The sequence below is a fragment of the Aphelocoma coerulescens genome, chromosome 8 (genome assembly GCF_041296385.1).
Source record: "Aphelocoma coerulescens isolate FSJ_1873_10779 chromosome 8, UR_Acoe_1.0, whole genome shotgun sequence".
Classification (NCBI taxonomy): domain Eukaryota; kingdom Metazoa; phylum Chordata; class Aves; order Passeriformes; family Corvidae; genus Aphelocoma; species Aphelocoma coerulescens.
In genome coordinates, this window is record NC_091022.1 from 32,105,303 (window position 1) to 32,130,815 (window position 25,513).

General features: G+C 52.6%; 1 protein-coding gene across 4 annotated transcripts; it reads right to left on the minus strand.

Moving 5' to 3' along the window:
- Positions 1-1,537: 1,537 nt before the first annotated feature.
- On the minus strand, positions 1,538-19,578 carry GNG12 (G protein subunit gamma 12). Of its 4 annotated transcripts, none has more exons than XM_069023668.1 (4): positions 19,558-19,578; positions 11,900-11,957; positions 3,508-3,624; positions 1,538-2,971 (listed from the first exon to the last, which is right to left on the minus strand). In XM_069023668.1, exons 3-4 carry the CDS (start codon positions 3,601-3,603, stop codon positions 2,846-2,848), a joined length of 222 nt encoding a protein of 73 aa, XP_068879769.1. In that variant the 5' UTR covers positions 3,604-3,624; positions 11,900-11,957; positions 19,558-19,578; the 3' UTR covers positions 1,538-2,845. The 4 variants fall into 4 exon arrangements, with proteins under 4 accessions (XP_068879769.1, XP_068879768.1, XP_068879771.1 ...); XM_069023667.1 differs by lacking the exon at positions 19,558-19,578 and adding an exon at positions 18,689-18,772; XM_069023670.1 differs by lacking the exon at positions 19,558-19,578 and adding an exon at positions 18,689-18,772 and having other exon boundaries at positions 3,508-3,627.
- Between the last annotated feature and the right edge of the window lie 5,935 nt (positions 19,579-25,513).

Sequence of the window (25,513 nt, forward strand, 5' to 3'; positions counted from 1 at the left end):
AGGGCTGGAGCAGCAGCTGCTTCCTTGTCCTGGCCATGGGCAAGGTCCTGTTGTGCAGCTCCAGTGTGGGTTTATTCCCGGCCCCTCCCAAGCAATTAAACGCCAAAGCAGCCGATGTGCTGCAGGAAATGTTGGGAATGTTATTTATTTATTTATTTATTTGTTTTGCTTGACTGCTGCCACAACAGGAGCTAAAAAAAAGGGGCTTTGCTGCCGAGGCTTCCACGCTCCTGCAGCTCCTTCTCGGCAGGCGGGAAACCCGATTCCTTGGAGGAGGAAAAGCTGCCCCAGTGTTTCCTTGCAAACCCCGGGGATTTGTTTGCACCCCCAGCTCGGCCCGTGCCCCCCGGGGCCGGGAGCTCCTGGTGCCAGGCTCCTCCTTAGTGACCCAGCCAGGCTGGCACAGATGGGATTTCTCCGTGTGGCAGGAAAATCCACACCCCCCCTGCTGCTGGCACTGCCCGGGGAGGCCACGGGGCCGCCGGTGCCCCACACTGTCCCTCGCTGAGGGCACCCAGCCGGACCGCACGGCCCCCGTGTGCCCCAGCAGTGGCACAGGGTCACTCTGTCCCCAGCCCCGCAGGATCGGTGCCAGCCCAGCCGGGAGGGGAGGCTGGACCTGTTCTCCCACTCCCGGGATGCTCCAGCACGGGGCCAGCCAGCCCTGTCCGTGTCCAGCCCGGGGCTCAGGACAGGCCGGTGCCACCCTGGGCCCGGGGACGCTGCAGCAGCACCAGCACCCGATTTATTTCTCCAAGCTCAGACTCCATCCAAACCCTCCCGAATCCCTGGCTCCTCCTGCTGTCACCCCCAGCCCTGTCCCCACACCACAAAATCGGTGGGCCCTGGCCCAGCACCCAAATTCTCATTTTCCTCCCCAAATCAGCCAGCTTGGCCAAAGATAAAGATGGGCAGCCCAATGATGCAGCATGGTGGGGTCTCACCACGAGTTTCTCCCAGCACCTGTGGATGCAATGGTCTCACTTCTCCTTTTTCAAAAAATTCTACGAGGGCAGAGTCTGTATTTCCCCCAAATTTTACAATCCCTGTTTTTTCCTGGGGGTATTGATGGCAAAAAGTGAAGTGCAAACGTCACCACTCCAGATTTCACATGTCCCTGCATACTGTATTTTAAAAATGGTAACTTTACCAAAAAACTATGGATTAAATGCTGTCAGATTTGGGCAGTTGTGCTGGGTCAGCATCCAGGATCCCACATCTGGATCAGCAGCCAGCCCCTCCCCCAGGCTTTATTTAAGGGGCAAAGAACACCCCTGCAGCCACACCAGGGAGCTGGTTTGGGGCTGGGAACAGGGATCCCAAACCAAACAAAAATTCCAATTCCTTCCCAGATCCCTGGGAAGAAAACAATCAACAGCATGAGGCTCCTTCCCTCCCCACACCCCACCCAGAGCTGGGCACCTCTGGGCACCTCTGGACTTCTCCCAGCACCTCCAGCCCTGCAGCCCCACAGTGAGTAATTAACAGAGCTCATTAACTCTAGCCAGGTGTGGGATAAATAGACACAAACACAGTGAAAAGGAATTAGTGCAGAGCTACATTGTTGGTTTTTTCAACTGCCACTAGAAAAATACTCTGATTACAAAAATAATTTGCACACAAGCACAGGGTGAGCAGCAGGTTTCTCGTGCCAGGCTGATTTTGGAGCTCTGCCAAAGAGATTTGTTAAACAAAGTTGAATTTCTTAATCTATATCAAAAGTGGGTCTATGATTTCATAAAGAAATGACAAATATGCAACATAAATGACATGTGGTTCATAAATTCTGCAAATATCCTCCCAGAAATGCAGGGTTATGGCAGATCACAACTTCATCTGCCTGCACAGAAGGACATTTGCAGCCAGCTGAAGTCAGGATTATTTTTAAACCCTTCCAAATTTGCTCTTAATATATAAAGTTTATATATCTACACACACACACAGAGAAAGACTTTTTTATTCTATGTATATATAAAATATATGCTAGATGGAAAGGCCCTGCAATTAGAAATGCATAACCACAAGCTGGAGATAATTTGGCATTTTTCCCGTTTAAAAATGAATTTCTTATAAAAATGAGTCAAGTTCTGACTCCCTGCACAGAACCCAGCTGGGATTGGGAGCGAGGGCAGCGTTCCTCCAGCTCTGCCAGGGCACTTCCAGCCTCCCATTCCTTTTCCATTTCTTTGAGGGTCTGTTTTATCCTAACATAGGTTTTGTTTTTAATTTGAGAAGAAAATGCAGCAGAATCCAAGCTGGAAATTCTGCTTTTTCAACTTTTGGAAAGCAGGGAAAGCATCTCTGATTCCCAGCTCTGTCCTTTGAAAGCCCTGGGAAGAGAGGCCAGCAGGAGGAAGGCTGAGGCACAGCTCCCTGGAGTTCCCCAGCAGCTGCTACAATCATTTTTCAAGGTAGTTTTTGCTAGAAAATGCACTTTGAACGTGTCTGTGCACAAACAGGTGCTGCCAGCACAGGCACTAACCCCCCCCCACCCCCAAAAAATCCATAATTTTAAAAAATGTAAACCCAGTGATTCCATCAGGTCTCTACAACTTTGCTCCCTCAGCAAAGCTCAGGCAACTTTGGTCTTGTTGGAGTTGGCAAATGCCCCCAGGACCCCCAGTGCAGAGACCCTGGACCCCATTCCCTTGGCCAGGAAAGACAGGGATTCAGTCAGAAACCTCCTAACAGAGACAGGGATCAGCAGGAATGCCTTGGGAAGCTCAGGGAATGGTCTGTACAGGGTCAGGGAGTGGCCGTGGGGCGCAGGTACCTGGGGGAGTGGTGGTGCTTGGCCAGGCCCAGCTGGGCTGGCAGGGGCTGGGCAGGAGGAGCTGCCCCTCTCCTATAACAAAATGCAGGTTTTCTTGTCCTTGAAAGGGTTCTCAGAAGCTGGAATTCCCATGAGCAACGGGTCCTTCTTGGCGTGCTCCTCACAGTACAGCATGAGGTCTGCCGAGGCTTTGGACACCTGCAGGAGATGGGAAAAGTCAGCATAAAACAGGGTTTTCCATGGAAATGAGATCAAAAGGCTGAGAGCTGTGAGGGAACAAAGTGGGATGGGAGAGTGCTGGGAGATGGAAATGTTCTCCAGGGCTCTGTCTGTGGTTTGATCCGCAGGGAATGAAGGATAGGAGGGAGCCTGGTGCTCTTTGGGGTTGGTTGTGACACCAGGCAAAGGCTCCACCTGGCTCCTACAGAAACCTGAAAACAAACAGGAGGGGCTTCAAAACAATTCCAGAGGAATTTCTCATCTCTCCTGGAGTGACAGGACAGCGGGGAACGGCTCCCCAGTGCCAGAGGGCAGGGCTGGGTGGGACAGTGGGCCACAGGAAGTGGACTTATTTGGGTTTGTTGAGCTGAGATGTTGGTGTCAGGCTTTGAGGGGGGAAAGGCTGAGCTGTGGGTGCTCAAACACAAAACACACACACACTCTGTTATCCCATCATCCGAGAGCTGGGAGGGGAAAAACAAGGAAAAGGAGGGGGAAGAAGGCTGTGCTGTCACCTTTATCCTCTCTATGGAGGCTTCTATCCTGAGCTGCTGCACGGTCCTGCGGGCCTGAGCGATGTTGTTGGTCGTGGTGGCTGTTTTGCCAGACATTTTCAGTGGAGCAGGGAAGTTCTGCTTGGAAAGACAGGGGGTTGTTATTCCAGAAGGCAGCACAGCACCCTGAAGTGCTTCTACACAGAGGCATCCACTACACGCTGCAAAAAGTACATTTTAAAATCATTACTGTTATATCCAACCAGGACCAGTCAGCTAAAAATCAACTCTGGAAGTAAAGCACACTCCAGAGAAAAGCATGGAGCTGCTGTGCAGGTTTCTGAGCCTGTGGCAGAGCAGGATGGCACAGGCATGGCTGTGATCCTAGCACAGCTTTGGCCACTTGATCCCCCCATCTGCAGCTTCCCCTGGGATTCCAGCAGATCCCAGAGTGTGCTGGGAGGCCACAACTTCCCTGGGAGCTGGAGCAAGGAAAGAAACAAGGTCCTGAGCCCAGCAGAGAGTGATGGGAAGGACTGAGCCAGGATGGAAACACAGAGTATTGGGGTTGGAGAAGTTCTCTGAGATCATCAAGTCCAATCATTTCCCCAGCACTGCCAAGGCCACCCCTGACCATGTCCCCAAGTGCCACATCCACAGGGCTTTGAAACCCCTCCAGGGAGAGGGACTCCACCCCTGCCCTGGGCAGCTGTGCCAGGGCTGGAAAACCTCTCTGGGGAGAAATATCCACGGCACAGGCTGATCCCAGCACCCCTGGCTGGTTCTCCACCCAGGCAGGCTTAGTCCTAAGTGTCCCAGGCCAGGTTGGACATTGGGGCTTGGAGCCACCTGGGATAGTGGAAGGTGTCCCTGCCATGGCAGAGGGTGGGATGAGAGCGGCTTTAAGGTCTCTCCCGAACCAGTCTGGGATTCCAAATTATTCAGATCTCTGGGAGTCCAAAGAGTTTAGCCCAGCCCTGCCCATGTCCCTGTCCTGGATCCCAGCCTCCAGCAGGACTCTGCTTGCTTTGCACAGCTCCAGGAGGACGAGTGCTGGAATCCCTCATGGCACTGCAGTGACTCGAGCCCAAGGCAGCTCCGTGACCTTTCCGAGCTCTGCCTGAGCAGCTCCTGCAGGATTCAGGTTTCTCTCACCCAGCCTGGGCAGCAGGGCTGTGTTCCAGCTGATGCTCGTGCCAGCCCAGCAAGCTGGGAGCACCATTATCCTGCTCCAAATCCCTGTTTTGAGGGGACATTCTTTGGAAAAGCTTCGGGCAGAGCAATTCCCAAGCGGCAGCAAACGCCTGCCCAGGCACAGGAGGAGGGACATTCATTCCTCATCTTTGGTGTCACTAAAAACTGATTTCCTACAGGGAGTATTAAAGAGCATCCTCCTGCAGATCCATGCAGGGTGATGGATGCTCCAAGCCCCAATGTCCAGCCTGGCCTTGGACACTGCCAGGGATCCAGGGGCAGCCACAGCTGCTCTGGGAATTCTATTCCAGGGCCTGCCCACCCTCCCAGCCAGGAATTCCTTCCCAATCTCCCATCCATCCCTGCCCTCTGGCACTGGGAAGCCATTCCCTGTGTCCTGTCCCTCCATGCCTTGTCCCCAGTCCCTCTCCAGCTCTCCTGGAGCCCCTTTAGATCGAAAATGAGTCTTCCAAGCAGGAAACTCTGACAGGCACTGCCAGAGCTGATAAATGCAGCTGTTGGGTTCAGTAATGCTCCAACCTGTGGGAGCTCCAAACCCCTCACTTCTGGAATAACAAGGAGCTGTTCCTCACGGACACAAAAGCACAGATCCACCACAAACTGAGCCCACACTCCCAGCCCAGTCCCTGCAGTTTTCCCTCACAATATTCAAAACCTGCAGTGTGAAAAACCCAATGCAAAGCAATTTATTTTTATCAAGTCATGGATGCAGCTATGAGAGGACACTTCAGGAGTTGCTGATTCCTGTAATTCTAGTACTTTTTTTTTTTAAGGTTAGAAAAGTTGCAAAATTAAAAGATAAACCATTATCCCCTCATTTAACTGGGGAAAGGCCACGCTCAGCCTTCCCTCCCCCAGCCCCAACCCCCCTTTCGCCACTGGAGCTGTTTGATTCTCTGGATCCCTTCCCACCCTACATGGATGACCTCCTTAGGAAAGTTCCAGTGCTCGTTTTCCCAGCTGCTTAGCTTTGTTAATAAATGAGATGGGGGAAAAAAAAAAAACAACCAAAACAACCCAAACCATAAGATTTGAAAATTAAATTGCTGCATTTGCCCATCTCCAAACAAACACGAGCTTTAATAGCCCTCCTAAGATTACTGGATCTCTTCTACAGGGAGATTTACAACAACTAGGTCAGCTCCCAATAAATCTGTTTCCCTTCCCAGTTCCTGGCAACAGGTCCGAGCTGCTGCAACCATGGATTGCTCACAGGGCACCCTGGACTTCACTAAACTTCCCAGATTTAAACTGGAGGTGTCAGAATTCTGCAGAACTTGGGGGTTCGGAGCCCTGGGCAGGGTTTTCTGGGGTAGGAGAATTTCCCAGGAGAATGAAGTTGCTCCCTGAAGAAACGACCACTCGGTCGGAGAGGGCACTGCTCTGATTTCTAGGAAATGATCCCTCGTGCTCAGCAGGCAGCCCGGAGCCAAAAGGGGCCCTGAGAGCCTCCCTCATCTCAGTACTTTCCCACTGGGATCTCTCGTGTCCCAGCAGTCACAGCCACAACTCCTTGTTCCCTAAATCAGTTTCCAACAAGTTTTTCCATTCACCTCCTCAGACAAAACAAGGTTGGTGATCCAATCCAGGTTGGACAGGGCTTGGAGCAGCCTGGGACAGTGGGAGGTGTCCCTGCCCATGGCAGGGGTGGCACTGGATGGGCTTCAAGGTCCTTTCCAGCCCAACCCATTCTGGGATTTTCTGCTGTGACCTCACGCTGTTCCAAGCAGGAGGGGGTTCCCTGTAGGAACACGTGGTGACAACCTTGGTCCCCTGGGTGTGACAAAGCTGAGCAGGGGCTTGCAGGACCCAGGGTGGTGGTGAGAGAGATTCCCAAACCCCAGAGCAGCTGCAGGCACGGCTGCAACTCTCACTTGGCTCTGACTCAGAGCCTAAAACGAGACAAAAGGATCAGTCCCAGGACAGCCTCCCCTGGCCACCACCCCTGCCATGGGCAGGGACACCTCCCACTGTCCCAGGCTGCTCCAGCCTGGCCTTGGACACTTCCAGGGATCCAGGGGCAGCCACAGCTCCTCTGGGCATCCTGTGCCAGGGCCTGCCCACCCTCACAGGGAAGAATTTCTAATTTACCCATGGAAAACCGAGGCCTGCAGAGGAGGATGCTCCCCAGCTGCACTTTGCCAGGGAAAGAGAAGAACACAGGAAACTTCCAGTGCACTTCCTGCAGCCACAAACCTGCATTTTTTTTCTTTCTTGAAACACCTGCAGACAGGTGGAGCTGCCCCTCTTCCACAGAAAAGCCCTATTTTTCCAGGCCTTGCCCTATTTCTTTCCTCAGGCTTTAGGTAACGAGGTTGCCATGCAGCAGATCCCCAGATCCGCCTGGGCTGGGTGCCAGACTCCAGCTCCAGCGGGATAATTAAACTCTGGACTATCTTATTTACTCTTTTAGATCCAGGACTCGTGAAGTACCTGCTGAGTGAAAGGTAATTAAATCAGCACTGCTAAAGCAGGGCTGGGAATCTGCTGGAAATCCCAGCAGCTCTGCCTGGAAAACAGCTCCCAGTTTGCTCCAGTTATAGAGAGCCAGCTCCTACCGGAGCAGCAAAGCCTGGCTGGCAGCAGGACAAAGGCTCAAAGGGGAAAAAACGTGTTCTGTAATTGTTTCTTTTGAAATAAAGCAGACTTTGAGGTGAATAACTCAAAACTTAGATCAACAGAGCAGGTTGGACAAAACACAAACCAACACCAGTGACAACAGCAGCAGCTACAAGTGTAACACCCCGTCAGCCCCTGCTTTTCCAGGGCTGGCAGCAGGGATCTAAAGTTACAGCTAATCTGCAAATGCCAGTTTCAAAGGCTTTTCCCTTTCCAGAGCCACTGGAGCCCTGCTGTGGAGGACACGGAGCAGAGAGGTGGAAAGGCCTCTGTGCTGGGCAGGCTCCAAACTCGCCACGGAAATGGCAGGAAAAGAAAGCCACGGGGTGTTCCACATTCCCTGTTCCCACTGTGAGGGAGGCCCTGCAGCAGCACCCCTGCTCTGGGTGCCCTGCACACCCTGCACTCCCATGGGATGGAGGGAGCACCCCAGGGAGTCACTGCTGCTGCTGCTGCTGCAGGGAATCGCTGCTGGGAGCAGCTCCGGCTTGGAAATGTTTGGATGCTGCTGCCTGATAAACCAGAAACAAACACCACCATGGGAATTATCCCACTTTTCTTAAAAACACGGGAAAAGGGGGAAAAGAGGGAAGCAAGCAGCTGGACAAGTTCGGAGCTGCTGCTCCCAGCTCATTCCCGGCCCTGAGCTCGTGTTAAGGATTTCAGTGGCTCCACCACAAACGCTGCAGGTTTCCAAGTGACACCATTCCCAGTCCTGCAACTTCCCTGGCGTTTGCTGGGAGAGTTTGATGCTGGATCTGGTTTGTCACCACCACTAACACAGGCTCTGGTTGCTGCTTCACAGCCCTGCCTGCAAAACCATTTCACTCCCTCCTCCCTGGCATCCCCTCATCCCGCTGCCTTCACCTGGGACCCTGCAAACAATTTGGAAATAACACACCAGCAAACCCCAAATCCAGCTGCCTCCTCTTCACAACCCACATTCCCTAGAGCTCACAGGAATAAAAAGAATAAAATTTTGCTTCTGCAAACGCAGGGATTTGTGGGGCTGGAAGGTGGCTGGGAGGAGGAAGAGGAAGAGGGGCTGCATGGAGTGGCACCAAGCTGAGGTCAGTCCTCACGGAGAGCAGGGAAGAAGGGCCACGATGACCCCTGGAGGGGTGGCACAAGCAGGAGGTGATGCCAGAGCCTGGGCTGAGCAGCATGCCCCACTCCCAGGCGCAGAGCAGGACGTGGGGTGAGGTTTCCATGGATCCTGAGGCTGCTCTGCACGTGCTGCTTTCCCAGGAACTCTGTGGGAGCGCGAGGGCCGGCGGCTGGTCGGGACTTGAATGCTGGAGGTTGGTTTTCCTACAGGGCACCCTTGGGAGCTCGGGAGCAGGTTTGTCATGACTTGCAGAACCTGAAAATGCTCCGAGTCCAAGCCAAGAGGCCACTGCTGGCATTCAAGGTGGGGGCAGGAATAAACAACTCAGTTCCAAGGGCGCATTGGAGCACAACCGGCTACAGCAACAGATAAAACAATTCCACACAAACATCAAAAAGTCTGTGATATTCCCTGGTTTTGATTTTTGAATTTTTAGGCCTCCAGTGGCAGAATCTGTTGGAGGAATCTCAATGTGCCTGGCTCTATTTTCAGCCAGAGTGCTGCAGAGGATTTGGAGTCCCAGCGAGAGCTGACGTGTCCCCCCCAGATCCTGCACAGCAGCACCTGGCACAAGGTGGGACAGGCAGAGGGACCCTGACAGCAGCAGCAGGCGGGGGAAAGGAGCACCCAAGGGACGCCTCTGCCCACCTGAAACCCAAATGGCCCTCAGGTGCTGCTTCTCCCTCGGCGCTGACAGTCAGGGGCTGAAGGAGGTGCCTTGCCCTGGCAGGCCCAAGGATTTTGGAAAGCACCTGGGAAGCCTGGATGCTTACTGAGAGTGGAAAAAGAGTTAAAGGGCCGGCGTGGAGGGGGAGCAGCCCTGAGCTGTCCCCAGAGCCCGCGTGTCCCCGCAGCACCTCTGGGAACGCTGCTGTTTGCATCCACACCTCCAAAGCAAACACTGCCCAGCTCCCCACGCTGCTCCTGCAGCAGCAGGGACCCACTGTCCCGGCTGTCACCCTAATTAGGGAGCACTGGAACGAGGCAGGCACGTCCCACGCTGCTCCTGCTCCAACCGGTTGTCCTGCTTGGAGAAGGAAGGAGATTCCAGCCAAACACCCCCTTCTTCCCGGCCCCATCCCGGCCTGGCAGAGCTGCTCCCCAGCCAGCTCCTGCTCCGGACATGCAGCCAGCCTGGTTTTTCCAGCGGTGGGAGCAGCCCAAGGGAAAGCCCAGGGCAGCTGTGAGGGCTCTGCTGGCCCAGTGTGGGGCCGTGCTGACACCCAGTGGAAGCACCGGAGCTGGAATCTTTTCCTTCTGCTGCGCTGCCAAAGAGAATGGAAAATGAACCTGGGCAGCAGGAAAACACCGGGGTCCTGCCCTCAGCGAGCAAACAGAACTGAGGGGAAAATAAAGCAGGGATTAGAGCTGCTTTTGGGTCGTTTCTCTTCTTATGGTGCTTTTGTCCCATCCCTGGAAGGGTCCAAGGCCAGGATGGAGCAGCCTGGGACAGTGGAAGGTGTCCCTGCCCATGGCAGGGGGTGGAATGGGATGGGCTTTAAGGTCCCTCCCATCCCAACCATTCTGGAATTCCATGGTCCTTATTCCCCACACAACGAGCAGAGACACAAGTGGTGAGATGCTCCAGAGATTTCCAGGAGCACCCAGAGCCACTCCTGCACCTTCCAGACTGAACACAACAGCTACAGGGCAAACTTCCCAGGAAAAATGGCAACAGGGATCATCCATGACCTCCCTGCTCCCATCACAGGCAACCAGTGGCCAGGAGAAGGATTTTTCCACGCCTACCCCAAACCAAAGAGTGAGGAGCAGCTCCCTGGTTCCTGGCAGGTGAGAGGGGCTGGATTATTAAACAGGACTGAAATTTTAAACAGGTCTCAGGCAAGATTTACAGCTGTGGAACAAATACTTTACACACAAAAAAGTTTGGGTTTGGGGAAAGAAAACAAGATCCTCCCCCAAGGATGACACTGTGGAAAAGGAAAGCTGAAACATCCAGCAGCTGCAGGACTTGCAGTGGTTTTGGGAGGATGGGGATGCTCTGGGCTGCACCACAGCTGAAGGACTGGGGGAGCTCAGGCACCTCAGATTTCAAACCCAATTTTCCAGCAGGAAAGGTCCAGCACGGCCAAACTCTGCTCCCATCCCCTCCTGGAGGAGGGGCAGTAGGCAGGCCTGGATGAGAAATGGGAATTCTGGCCATGCAGATAGACCTGGTTTGCACAGGGTGCCTGTCAGTGCAAACAGAGAATAAAAGCCCCTTAAAGCACAGAACATCCATTTGTGATGTTTCCTTCTTCAGAGAATTTACACCTGAGAGCACTGAGAGATTCTACAGTGGAGATCTTTTCTTGCCAATTATAAATAATGCTGCCAGTGTCTTAATTGGGGATTACAATCCTTAATAATGTGAAATGAAAGGAAACAGACAACTCCCAAGATCTTCAATTGGACTCGGCGTTCTGGGTGTTTAATTAAGGCTGTGTTCCTTCCTAACCTCCACTTCATAAGTTATTCCAGCACCATCCTGCTGATCAAACCTGGGCTGCAGCTCCCTTTGATTTTCAAAGCCAGCCTCCACTGTGGGATTCTGTCAAACCCAATGTACATTTTGGGAGAGGAGCAGTGGAAAAACCGGCTTTTATTTTCCTCTGCTTTTCTTCTGACTGAACTTTTTACATCTTTAGCACGCATGAAAGCCATGAAAAGTGACTTTTAGATCAAGGTTACTTTGAAAAACATCTGAGCATGTAAAGACATCAGCCTGAAGTCACTGGAAAAGGCAACAACCTGCAGGGCAGTTTCTCCACAGAAGATCCCTGCTCCTCCCCATGGGGCACTACCCAGCTAATTCCCACTGGGAAAGAGAGGAAAACTGCAGAGACACATTTGCAAAGAGACTTTCAGCTGGATCAAAATCAGCCTGCAAAGCAGGAGAGGGCTGTGCTGAAAGCTCCAGCCTGGCAGTCACGGGATGCAGCCTGGCCCCAGGTTATGTGACCTTCAGCAGATTCTTTCGTCTGCCAGAGATAAAGCCGAGGACGCTGGCGGGAGATGCTCTGGGAAGAGCTCCACGGGGCTCAGCCCAAAGAACTGGGAAGGTGGGAAGGATTTCACCACCTCCTCGGCTACAGGAATTTATCAAAGCGCCTATTTTTAAGGATGGGGGGGGGGATATAGAATAATTTGCATTTTTTGATGGTCAAACAAAATACAATTAACACAGCAAAGACAGAAATGATGAAGATTTGCAGGCTGGTCCTTCCTAACCAGGGGAATAAACGAGGAAAAGCTTAAATTCTATGGGGAAAGCAGGTTTTTCTGCCCCCTAAATTCAACACAAAAGCAGCCAGGCTGTTAAAAAAATGAGGTGAAAAGCGTCAGCAATCCTGCCAAGGACTTTACATTCGTTCTGCTCCAGAATAAAATTAAATCACCAGGGTTTGGGACCTGTCGTGCTGCTTTGTATTTCGCATGAAAGGAAGGAACCAGAGTGCACTGGAAACTCACCTACATAGGCAGACTTGCTCCCTGTCCAGCTTGCCTTGATTTTATCGGTGCAATGATCCTGAAACAAGAATAAAATAAAAATTATAAGGATTTCGCAGTGCAAGAAAGCCAAAACTGAGGGGGGTTGGCACTTGTGGTTTAATGCTAATCACCAAAACAGTATTTTGAGATTGGAAAATCTACCTCAAACTTGGAGCAGCCTGGGACAGTGGGAGGTGTCCCTGCCCATGGCAGGGGTGGCACTGGATGGGCTTTGAGGTCCATTCCAACCCAAACCATTCCAGGATTACTTTGTCCCTGGAGACTCGGAGCTGTCAGCCTCCAGTGATGTGTTCTCACAGCTGGGTTTAAATCACTGCCTAAACAAATCTGAGAGCTCACATTCCCTACGGAAGCCTTACACACCCAGAAAAACCCTGGAATTATATCAGTCCTCTCCTGGAGCTCCTTTAGGCACTGGATGGGGCTCTGAGCTCTCCCTGGAGCCTTCTCCTCTCCAGGTGAGCACCCCCAGCTCTCCCAGCCTGGGAGGGTGATAAAAGCCATCAGGTGATGGGAATTCTGTGAGAGCTGGAGCAGGGACTGCATTTACAAGTAAAATCATCTTTTCTTTCATTCTCCTGTCTGTGCTGCTGCCGGGAGCCCTAGGGCTGCTCAATCACTGCAGGTCACACACGGGTGTGCAAACAGATGTGTCAGGTTCTGATCTCTAATAATCCAACAGGGACTGGCAATTCCTGTGTTACCCTTTCCTGGAATTTCCAGTGCAGGCTCCCACCCCTGCAGACACCCCCAGTGTGGAACTGGGATTAGAGGCACTGGGCATTTCCTGAGCTGGTACAGCCAGGGCACAGATCCCTCGCTGAGCAGGACACGGCCGGATCCGGGATTGCCGCTGACACCCTTTGGAATGAATCCAACCTCCAGTTGCTCCTCCAACTCTGGCACCGAGCCCTGGAGCTGCTCCATGCCTGGCTGAGGAGTGACCACGGGCCTGGAGAAGCCACAGCCATCCAGTTCCCTCCTTCCCAGGGAACCAGGAGGGCAAAACCCACCTGAAATTCCCAAGGGATGGTCCTGAGCAAGGCAGAGAGGAGGTGGGCAGCATGGGCAGTATTCCCATTATAATCACATGCCCCTTCCTGTGCTGGAAATGGGATCACACTTTTAATAAGTGCTGGTCAAATCATTGTGTGGAGGAGGAAAATAAATTGTCTTAAAGACAGTCTGCCTTGCTACAGTCCTTGTCCCTGTGCCAGGCTTGTCCTGTCCACATCCAGCAAGGAAACCAAAATAAATAACTGTGACACGTAAGCTCCTCCACAGACGTGTGACTGCTGCACAAAATCGAAGTTTGAATGGAAAAGCTGCTGCTCTGCTTATCAGTGCAAGGTCCCACTCTGCTCACACCCCCTGGAAATCGCCAGGGAAAAATAAGAACAATTTTAATATTGACTTGTGCATCCCGAGGGAGATGAGAACACAGTCAAAACAAGCACGGAGCCCACGGAACGGTTTGGGTTGGGAGAGACCTTCAGGGATCAGCCGGTCCAAGCCCATCTTTAATGCGCCTGAGAAGCGATTCCGGCTCCCGGGGCCGCTTTCCACCGCGCAGCCACGCTGATATTCCTGCCTAATCAAAGCTCCTATCAAACCAGGCATAAAAACCCACAAACCCAGCATTGCTGGCATAGTTTGAGGCCAGTGTAATGCACCCCCTCCAAAAGCCTCTGCTCAGAGGCCAGGCCATGCTCGGGAAGGAATAAATCAGGGAAGGGCACGTGGGATGAGGAAATTCCACAGCTGGATGGGTCCCAGTCCCTCTGGCCAAGGCTGGCAGCACCAGCCATGTCCTCCTGCACTGCGGGAGTTCCAGTTCCAGCTGGAGCATCCCTGCTTTGCAGGAGGAATCCCTGCAAGTTTTACAGCAACATAAAGCAGATTCAGCTGGGAAAAGGATGGTCCCTCTCCCAAAATAGTGACACTTCCTGCTTATCCCAGCTCCAAGCTTAGACCAAAAACCCTGACTTTGGGAAGGGGCTAGAAGCTACAAACAGGGCTGAAAATGTAATTTGGGATCTGCTCAAAATTATTCACAGCAACCACAGAATCCCAAATGGTTTGGGTTGGGAGGAGCTCAAAGCTCACCTCATCCCAACCCCCCTGCCATGGCAGGGACACCTCCCACTGTCCCAGGCTGCTCCCAGCCCCAATGTCCAGCCTGGCCTTGGGCACTGCCAGGGATCCAGGGGCAGCCCCAGCTGCTCTGGGCACCCTGTGCCAGGGCCTCACCCCCTTCACAGGGAGGAATTCCTTCCCTAATATCTCTTCCAAACGTGTCACATTTCTCCCTTTCTATGATAGCCACCAGTCCCTGATGTTTCCCTACTTCAGGCAGCAAGGGCAGCACTGGGTCCCAGGGGATCCCCTTGGCAGGCATTCTCTTGGAAACTGGAAGGGAGGATTTTCTCTTGTCAGCTTAAAGCACCTGGTTTTGTGTTCTAGGGGAGCTTTGGCACAAGGAAAACCCTCATTCAGCTGGGAGAATCAGACAAAATCTCCCGTGTGCTCCCACTGCCTCTGCACAGGGAATGGTTCTGGAGAGCAGAGGGGCGATGGCACAGAGCAGCTGAGCTCAGCCTGGATCAGGGTAGCAGGGGAGTGCAGGCTGCTCCCTTCCTAGCAGGACAAAGATGGGCTTTTCCACCTCCAAACACTCCAGAGAGCCACGCTGGAGGATCACAGCCCACGCAGAGAGCCAGGGCTCAGAGCTGTGCTGCGGGGCGGGGTGGAGGCAGGAAGACTTGGATCACACATCCCAAACCAAAGCGTGCCAAAAAGTCACCTGTCCCTGCACAGCAGGTTTGGAAAGACACGGGAGAAGGGATGGGAAGACAAAGGGGGTAAACAAAGGGGGAGCAAGGCTGCTTCCTGCCTGAGCTGAGCCAAATGTTTAAACAAGGAGCTGATCCCAGCAGCCACGTCCTGCCGTCCTCAGCTGCTGCAGCACAAATAATCCTCACATCACAGTTTTTCCCTTTCCCTCCTCCCTCTGGAACTCCATCACATGCCAAGACGCTGATACGGACACAGGAAGCTGAATATAAACACATTGCCTGTTTTACCAAATATTCAAAGGAACATAACTAAAAATACTCAGCTGCTGGTGTCCAGGAACATCCCAAAGCTGTGATCCGCCCCCAGTCACACTGCCTGGGGCTCCAGGAACCAGGGAGCTGGGATTTGGGGTACACTGAACCCCAGGCCTCAGCTTTCATAGAATCCCAACTGGTTGTTCTGCTCCTCTGCCATGGCAGGGACACCTCCCACTGTCCCAGGCGGCTCCAAGCCCCAATGTCCAGCCTGGCCTTGGGCACTGCCAGGGATCCAGGGGCAGCCCCAGCTGCTCTGGGCACCCTGTGCCAGGGCCTGCCCACCCTCCCAGGGAACAATTCCTTCCCAATCTCCCATCCAGCCCTGCCCTCTGGCACTGGGAAGCCATTCCCTGTGTCCTGGCCCTCCATGCCTTGTCCCCAGTCCCTCTCCAGCTCTCCTGGAGCCCCTTTAGGCCCTGCAAGGGGCTCTGAGCTCTCCCTGGAGCCTTCTCCTCTCCAGGCTGAACAATCCCAGCTCTGCCAGCCTTTCCTCCCAACAGAGCTGCTCCATCCCTCAGATCATCCTGGTGCTTCCTCTGGATTCCCTCCAACAGCTCCAGGTCCTTCCTCTCCTGGGGGCCCCAGAGCTGGAGGCAGCTCTGCAGGGGAGTGTCACCAGAAGATCCAGGAGTGGATCCTCTCCTCCCCAGGGACACCTGGCTGGAAGGGCTTCAGCAGCTCCGCAGTAATGGGTGCTACATCCCATGGGAATGCCAGATCCCCTGGAGCCACGTGTCTCTCCAGGGGAGGGATGTACCCCCACATGCTCCCACCTCCCCTGGGCATCCCACTGCTCCCCCCACCTTCCTGCTTCTACCCACCTCCCTAAAATCCCATGGAGAATCCCACCACAACCCAGTCACCCTGAGGACTTCTGTCACAGCCTCTGCTCTTTCTCATCAGTCCTTGCAAAATACGGAATGAAAACTTTTAACTCGTGTCATCAGTGTTTTATCACCCTTCCAGATCCCCCCCGGGTTATTCCTGAGAGCAGAAATGGTGTGGGCCCAAGAGCTCCCAACACTGAGTGCAGGATGAACACTGAGGTTCAGATAAACGAGCCCCAGTTGTGAAATATTGCAAAATTCAACAAATAACTGCACAATTCCAGCAGTGCAGGAATCCCACGAGCCACCAAACATCTGCAGCTCCCATTTCCCAAGAAACAGTGAGTCCACGATGCCTTTCAAGATCTGGGTGACTTCCATCCCAATTAATGGAGCTTCACTCCAATTCCTGCCAGTGCACAGGGGTATTTCTGTGCCAGGACACAGGACCCAGCAACCTTCCCCCATTCCCATGGTTTGTGTAAGCACAGATGAAGCTGCAGCAACTCAATCCTCCCTGGAATACGGCTCCGTGGCTCAGCCAAGGCTGCCGTGGTGTTTCCCTCGATAACTATAAACCTTTGGAAATGATTCCCTCCGCCCCCTGCAGTGATCTCTGCTCTGGCAAAGGGGACAAAGGGAAAGGGCGGAGGGTGAGGATTTATGGGGCTGCACCATGGATTTCTGGAGCAATACGGATTTGCTTTTGCAACAGAGCCTAATCAGAGAGGGGTACACTGGGATTTGGGAAGCTGTGTCCAGGGAAGGAGCACATTCCCACCCTGCAGAGCTGTGGTGAAGTTCAGCATCTTCCACTCAGAATTTCAGCAACGTTTGCAGGGATGGCAGAGCCACAGAAAAGGGAGGGAGAGGGACTTTTTAAGCAGGCAGATGGAGACAGGACACAGGGAATGGCTTCCCACTGCCAGAGGGGAGGGATAGATTGGATATTAGGGAGGGATTCCTCTCTGTGAGGGTGGGCAGGCCCTGGCACAGGGTGCCCAGAGCAGCTGGGGCTGCCCCTGGATCCCTGGCAGTGTCCGAGGCCAGGCTGGACATTGGGGCTGGGAGCAGCCTGGGACAGTGGAAGGTGTCCCTGCCCATGGCAGGGGTGGCACTGGAGGGGCTTTGAGGTCCCAGCCCAATCCAAACCAGTCCAGGATTCCCTAATTTTACTGTGTCATCCCAGGCCCTACTACAGAGAACTTGACATGAATCTGGCTCAAATATTCTGAGTCTTTTTAGCAACAGAACCTAAAAACTTAAGAACTGTCAGTGCTTAAAAAGTTATCATATTGTCAAAGAAACATTATATTTGAAATAAAAGAAATATCTGAAACCTACAGCACAACTCCTTAATTTGATTTAACACCAGCAAGAGATGAGAGATCAGTTGTTCTGCTGCCTGGGAGACCAGGAAACTCCTCCAGGGATAACAGGAGAGCTTCATTTTCCAAGGAAAATTCCTTCATCAGCTGGGTGATTATGGAATGAGCTCACCCTCAGCATCAGACCCCATGTATTGTTCCTCTCTGGAGTTTATTGCTCCTTGATTAGAGATATCCCAAATGCTGCAGTGCATCCCACGCCGGGATGAAATACAGGATTGAGGAGTCATTAACTCCATACTAATCCCTCAATCTCATTTAGTGGCACTGAGCAGCACAAAATCCTGCCACTGCCCACTACTCGCCCTTTACTCCCAGAACTGTATTTCTAAGCCAATTTACAGCCCAGAAAAACCCACACAAGTAACATGTCCCTGATCCTGTGGGTTCTAGGCCAATAAAAACACCGGATAATCGCCTGGAAAACTGCTGGGAATTCCATTTGATGTGCCACACAAATCAAATCATAAAATCCCGGAATATCTTGAGCTGGAAGGGACCCACAAGGATCATTTAGTCCAGCTCCTGGCCCTGCACAGCACAATCCCAAAACAATCCCCAAGCTTGGAATAGAGAATTGCAATTTAAAAGTTAGTAAAAGAACTCAAAAATTCAAGGAGTTGGGCTCGATGATCCACGTGGGTCCCTTCCAGCTCAGGATGTTCTGCAATTCCATGATTCTAAGCAAACTTATTACTGCAACAGGGTGTGCAATCTCAGTATCAACACGAAACCTCCTGGAATAATGACGCTTCCCACTAATTAACCTCCTTCCCACATTCATCCCATAACTCCCCGCACGTGGGAAGCTTCCTCCGTCAAGCAGAGCTCCGTGATTCCAAGGAAAACCCATGGCCTGATGGCTGGGAATACTAAAATTGGTAAAATTTAAAGGATTTAGCTGAAAGCTGGGGCTGCCCCCAGGTAGTTGGAGACGCCAGCTCTGGGTATCCATCGGTGCCACGGGGAAGGTCTGGAGGGAAGGAGGTGGGAAGGAGGCAGGAAGGAGAAGGAAAGGAAGAAAAAAACTGCCTGTTTTAGAATGATTTTACCTAATTAAGAAGATTATTTTTTTACATAATTAAGCAGATTTCGCCTCATTCCCGCGCCACGCGCCACTTGTTGAAACCACATCACAGCTGCGCGCCGGGAATCCTCCTCAGGACAACAACAACAAAAAAAAAAAATCGGGAAAAAAAAACCCATAAAAAAAACCTCCAAACCAACTCCAAAACCACCCAAACACCGCTCGGGCCCGGCCCGCCCCGCCAGGCCCGGCAGCTAAAACCAGCCGGGCTGCCACTTCCCTCTACCTCCGCCGTGCCGGCCGGGCTGTCCCGGGAGCCGGAGCTTGGTATTCCAGGCTGGAACACCCCCCTCCCCCCCCCCCCCCCCGTGTCCCGGGATCCCGGTACTCACCGAGCGGCGCTCCCGGTGTCTCCACGGGCGACCGGAGCGGGAGCTGAGGCCACGCCCACCGTGGGCAGGCCACGCCCACTCCCCTTGGCCCCGCCCATCCCCGCGTGGCCCCGCCCCGCCCCGAACGGGGCGGGGCGGGGCCAGGCGGGGATGGGCGGGGCCAGGAGGGTTGTGGGCGTGGCCAGGGCCGTGTATCCCTAATCCAGGCAGAATTCCACAGGCAAATCCGGTTTGTCCTGTGGCGAGGGGTGGGTTGAGGCGCGCCCCCGGTGTTGGAGTGAGAAAAGCGTGGCCCCGAGGGATTGGGGCGCGAGGGGGGTGATGGCGGGTAGAGGATCCGGCGGGATGGAGCGTGGCTGTCCTGGGAATTTTCGGAGTTCGGCAGTGGCCAGGGAGGGGCAGATGGGGTGTTTTGCAAAGGCTTGTCTGCTGGCCGAACGAGGCTGGCGTGCCTCTGCTTGTGGGGCTTTTTGATGCTGGGATCGCTTGGGAATTCGTTCGTCTCCAGAGGCAAGGGAGGGTGGGGATTAAAATTTAAGTGCGGGTTCCCGCAGGAGGGAGAAGGGTTGAAAAATGAGGGTGGGGAGGCCCTGGCGCAGATTGTCCGGGGAAACTGTGGCTGCTCCGTGCCTGGAAGTGCCCAAGACCAGGTTGCACGGGGCTTGGAGCAGCCTGGGATAGTGGAAGGTGTCCCTGCCTAGGGAAGGGGTCGGAATGGGATGGGCTTTAAGGTCCCTCCCAACTCAAACCGGTCTAGAATTCTATGAAATTCCATGAAAACTGGGAAATGAAAGCCGTGCTCATTTACCAACACCACCTCTGCCCCGAGTGTGTCCCCATGGAGCATCCCTGCCCTGGGAGCACCTCACCTGAGGAAAACCTCTCCTTGCTCTTTTCCACGGTTTTGCCCAGTGCCAGCACGGGCAGGTTGTTGTCCTGTTGTCCTGTCCCTGGCACAGCCAGGCTCTCCCGGCTCCAGCCTGTCTCCGCAGGCAGCTTTTATGGGAGAGGAGATGGGATCATCCATCTGCTCGGCTCCTCTTTATTGCGATTCCAGCTGGGAACACAGGCGGATGTTGCCTTGCATTATGCCCCAATGAAAAAAACCCAAACAAAACCTTTTGGAAAACTGTTCAAAGAGAAGGAATTCCTCATTCGATTCTGAATTAAAAATACAGAAATCCAGTTTTCCCCAAGTGTGGCCACCAGCCGGGCGGGAAGCATTGCCCTCTCGTGGGCTAAAGCAGCAGCTTCCCACCATTCGGCCCTAACCGGGAGCTTAATTAACCAGCGTTAATTAACTACCTGTGGCCTCACAGTGCAGCACTCCCGAGAGAGCCAACCCAAGCAGGAGCTCGTCGGGGTTCCCTGGAGCTTGTCTGGGATTCCCAGGAGCTTTGCTGCGGCTCCCGTCCCACGCCAGCGTTTGCCGCGGGCACATGCTGGACACACCGGGAGGGCACAGTGGGGCATGAACTGGACACACTCGGTGCCCTGGGGCTTGTGCTGTGCATACTGGGAGCACTGGGGCATGCAATGGACACACTGGGAGGGCACAGTGGGGCATGAACTGGACACACTCGGTGCACTGGGGCTTGTGCTGTGCATACTGGGAGCACTGGGATATGCAGTGGACACACCAGGAGGGCACACTGGTTTGAACTTTGTGTTTTCTCTATTAAACATTTATTCTCCCTTCCAGCAGGGGCTGGGTAAAGACTCATCAGGAGGAGAGCTCTTGTTTTCCCTTTTTTTTGTTCCACCCCATTCATTCACCCAGTGGATGCCTCACCTTCGTCTGAAGGCAGGACTGAATTCTGCAGATCCCAGTGATACAAGCACAGGTTTCCCTTTCTCCTACAAACACAAATATATATGTAAATGTTAATTATTAGTACTGGTATTATTATTAGTGTGTAGTAGTAGCCTAGATCAGGGCACTCACTCTTAGATATTGGGAAGGAATTCTTCCCAGTGAGGCCCTGGCACAGGGTGCCCAGAGCAGCTGTGGCTGCCCCTGAATCCCTGGCAGTGCCCAAGGCCAGGCTGGACATTGGGGCTGGAGCAGCCTGGGACAGTGGGAGGTGTTCCTGCCCATGGCAGGGATGGCACTGGATGGGCTTTGAGATCCCTTCCAACTCAAACCAGTCTGGAGGTGAGGCACTGGGAGGGACTCGGAGCAGGACTCGGAGCAGTATCCAGGGTGGAATCCCGTCCCCCAGCACCATTTAACTCCGTGAGCTCTCTTTATTTCCTGCATAAGGAGGTTCAGAGTTCAGCCAAGGGCTGCCTACAATGCACAGCCTGGGAGGTTTTGCAGCAGCTCTGCTCTCAGGGTGCACTTTGGCCGGAGAAAGCAAAGCCAGATTTCTTCTGCCTGTTTGACACTGCTGCTCCTTCCCACCTTGGATGCTCTGTATCCCTTTCCAGGGAGGTGGGGGATTCACTGAATGAGCTCGGGGGGCTTTCCCAGATGGATCATGGAAATCTCTGACGCTGGAGAAAATGAGCCACATCACTCCAGCCCCAATGATCCTGACAGGAGCCAGGCAGGAGCAGGCAGAGCAAAAAAGCTCAATTCTTGGACAAAATAGTCAAAATTATACTATGTTCCCCTCAAAATGTAGCGATTTTCCCCCAGGATCTGTGCAGAACAATTTTGACTTGGTTTTCCCAGGACCTTTGCAGAATGGGAATTTTGGCTTGGTGGCTTCACTGAGCTTGTACTTAACCAGAAATGCACAGGAAAATGATCCTGAAATTCGCTGGGATCAGGCAGGGGCTCATTCCCAGTTATGTTCTGGTGTGGGGTGGAGGTCGTTGTCCTGTCTTTTAGGAAAGAGGGACTATCCCTGGGCATGGAGTCCAGAGTGACAGTCACAGAAAGGGACTTGATAAACAAAGCAGACAGCTGTGCACAGCCAGCAGCCAAGGAAAGCTTCCTCTGGAGCAGAAGAGTAATCAAATTCCGCGTGGGAGAACCGGAGGTGCAGGAGACAGCACAATGTGATTTCCAGGACAGCCATCCCTCATTGCTCCTCTCTGCAGGGCCACAGCCTGTGCCTGTCACCGTGGGCCTGGCCAGGAGCAGTGCCTGCTCTCTCATCTCCATCCCTGCTACATCAACATTCTCTCCCTGCAGGATCATCAGAGAAGGAATGGGACCCCAGGCTCCCTTGGCTTTTCCCACCCTTGTCCCAAGGAGCCAGCCCCCAGGAATATGATCTGAACCCCACCAATGCTTATTTTCCCTTGCTCTTTATCATGTATTTCTTCCACGAAGGAGTGTCTCAGTTAAATCCCCATCCCTGGGCTGCTGGACCCAGCCTTCCCTGGAAAAGCTGTCCAAAAGGAGCACGTGTGATAAACAATCCTGTTTTGGGTGTCCATGCTGGACACCCCCGGGAAGAGCCTTGCTAAGGCTGTTTTGAGCAGTAATTAATGCAACAACAATTATTAAGCACCAAATTTCCTTGTGTTCCACATGACAAACACCAGCCACGCTTCAGCATCCTCTTTCTTGGGTGTCAAGACTTATTTTTCCACTAAAAATTAACCGAATGAATCAATGCCTGGAATTACGCCTGTGGGAATGAGTAATTTCTTACAGTTCATAGAAATATTTCCCATTTTTGAGCCATATTTCATTGGCTCATCTTTCCGGATAATCACAAAACCAGCCACTCTCCCCTAGTTCCAGCTTGGACAGCTGGTAAAGCATCTGACAGCAGAAATGGCTGAAACAATCTGAGCACGAACGTTCCCTTATTTATTAATTTTCTTCCCTATTTTTGGGCTTTATGTTGTTGAAATGGCACATCAGGACTGCCCAGGGTCAGACCTGTGTGCTGCAGCTCAGGTGTGCTCTTCCTCAGGGGCACAAGGAGTATATCCAGTTATTTCCTCACCTCCTTATCAATCCCAGCAAGTCCATATGGACCTGTACAGGGCTGAATGTGAGTGCAGGCTGGGATCTGCTCCATCCCTGCTCCAGGGATGCTCCAAGCAGTCAGGAGGATGTGGGCAGCAGGATGTGGGCAGCCAGCACTGGCAGAAGAAGCCTTTTCATCACTCCCATCCCAGATGAGACCTTGGTCTTGATCCAAGGACTCCATGTGATGGATGGATTTTTCCCTCCAAGGAGGGATTTTCACTGCCTGGGTGTGAGCTGCTCATCCTTCACCCACGGGCAGCCTGAGGCAGATAATGGGATGCAGGGGTTGGAAGAAAACTTGTGGGAACAAAGGAAAACCATAACGTAGGAGAGACAAGTTTTCATATCTCCATCCTTAGATATTTTTAGTCTGAAAGGCACAAATGCATCACTGAGATATGAAAGGAAAGCTCCCTGCTACTCTCCATGCCAGAGGCTTCAGAGCAGTGCTCTGCCTGCTTTGGAGGAGGTACCTGTGGGCACCTATATCCAGGTGTAGGAAAACTGTGTCCCTTTAGCTGGAGGAGACATCACAAGCAGGGACACCTTCCACTATCCCAGGCTGCTCCAAGCCCTGCCCAGCCTGGCCTTGGACACTTCCAGGGATAGGGCAGCCACAGCTGCTCTGGGCACCCTGTGCCAGGGCCTCACCACCCTCACAGGGAACAATTTCTTCCCAATATCCCATCTGAACCTGCCCTTCAAACTGCCCTGCAGTTTAAATCAAATCCCCCTTGTGAAAAGCCCCTATCACAGCAGATCAGCTGCATTTGCCCTCTGCTCAGGGCTCGGAGCAAGTTCTCAGCACAGGCTGCCAAGAAGTGATGGGCTGTGGTGGGACCCCACACCCTCCCCTTCCCACCTGGATAAGGGCTGAGGGCAACAGGAGGAGGAGGAACAGTTGGGATGGTTGAGTTGGAAGACTCTGGTTCTGTGCTAAGCCAGGAAAACACAACCATTCCTTTCCCCTCTAATTTTCAGACTTGCTGGAAGTGTGAAGAGGACAAAGAGCACCAAATGGGATGGAGGCAGCAGCCCAAGTCAGACCCTATCCCAGTGCCCAGCTGTGCCGGCGAGGTTCAGCTCCACCACCACGGGACTGTGAACAAACCCAACCGAGCCACGGCAATGCTGGGTTCCCCTCCTTCCTCTGCTCCTCCATCCTTTTTGCATTATTAAATGTATTCCAGTCTAATAGGATTTTATATATCATCATTTTCCCCCGAAGTGGGAAAAAAGGAAACAATTAGGAGCAGCAGGTCTAGCCTGGCACGAAGCAATGCCGTTAAGCAGGAGGCTGCTACGCTGCTGTTGGTTTGGAGCCTCTTTAGCATTTTCATTAGCTCTCCAAAGCTTTTGATGTCCCTAATTTACGCCACAGACACTGCAGAGGAGGCAGGCGATGATTAAGACGAGCTTTTACTCTTCTGGAGTGCACTGGGTACCTCGTGGCTACGGACCCTGCATATAAAGCAATATTGCTTATTATTCTGCGCTGTTTGTTCCATTAATCATGAGCCTGCCTTGCTCTGGGAAGAGGAACTGGAATACAGCAATATTCTGTCTGCTTGTTTTTAAAATACATGTGTGGGTGGACACTCCAGCTACTGCTCATATTTTTCACTTGCAAGAAGAGCTGTTCGTGATTCTCCTCCCCAGTGTTTTCTCTTGACACTGATTTTGTCGGTCGGACTCGGGAAGGGAACTGCCTCAAGCAGTCCCTTGTCAGTGAGTGTTGTATGGAAATATTGAGTATTAATTGAGAAATGCTTGAAATTCAGCATTGCAGAGAGGAAAATAATTTCTTCATGGAAAGGGTGGTCAGGCTGGACGTTGCAATGGGCTGCCCAGGGAGGTGGTGGTGGAGTTCCCATCCAAGGATGGGCTACATGTGGCACTCAGTGCTCTGGGCTGGATGGCCAGGTAGGGGTTGGGCACAGGTTGGACTTCATGATCTTGGAGGGCTTTTCCAACCTGAATGATTGTTGCAAGGAATGATTCCATGATTCTGTGATTCAGTTTGAAGTAACCCACTGCCCTCACAGTCTCAGCCTTCACCAGCCACCTGGGAACCAGCAGGTCTTGGGATTCCTTCAGTGTATCCCAAAGGGAATTTTCAGAGACAACTGTGTTCAACTCGTGATCCCGAAAAGACATGGAGGCATTAAAAGCAACTCAACAAGTTGTGTCAGCATCTTCCATGACTTTGTCTCACCACGTCTGACCTCGTTAAGAACCTTCCAGAAAACCGGCAAGTTCTGGGGTTGAACGAAACGAAAAAGGGAATAAAACAACCAACTTGAGAATCATTAGTGAGCTCCCATCCTGCTCTCCAGACACAGACAGAGTGTCAGGGCATGTCTCCAAGCTGGAGGGTTTACAGGATTCATTAACAGCTCCATAAAAAACATGTTGTTACCAGCTCCTGGAAAAGCACTGCTGGAAACAGCAGGTAAGGCCAGGCCAGCTCCATCAGACAGCAGAACGTGATGGATGGTTTCACCTGAACGTCCTTCATCAAATGATTGACTGGAAAACTGCAGGTCTGTTACTTTTTTAAACTGCACTTATTCAAAAAAGGCATTTCCTTCCAACATATACCCTCACTACAAAACACAGCATCCACTCCAATGAAATTAATTTCCCTTCCTATAAGAACGATAGATTGTACACACACAAACCAGGTTAGTTCAGTTTATATGGAAGCAGCCAATTATATCATTTATTTATTAACACAGTTTTAATTTTCAGTACAGTTGAGCTGCACACCCAAGACATAGATTATTTACAGAGCATAAGAGGCAGACACAGCAGCTGTCACTTGTTCCCCATCTGGTTTGGGTTTCTAAGCTGGGACACCCCCAGGAGCACCCCATGCTCTCCATTGCCAC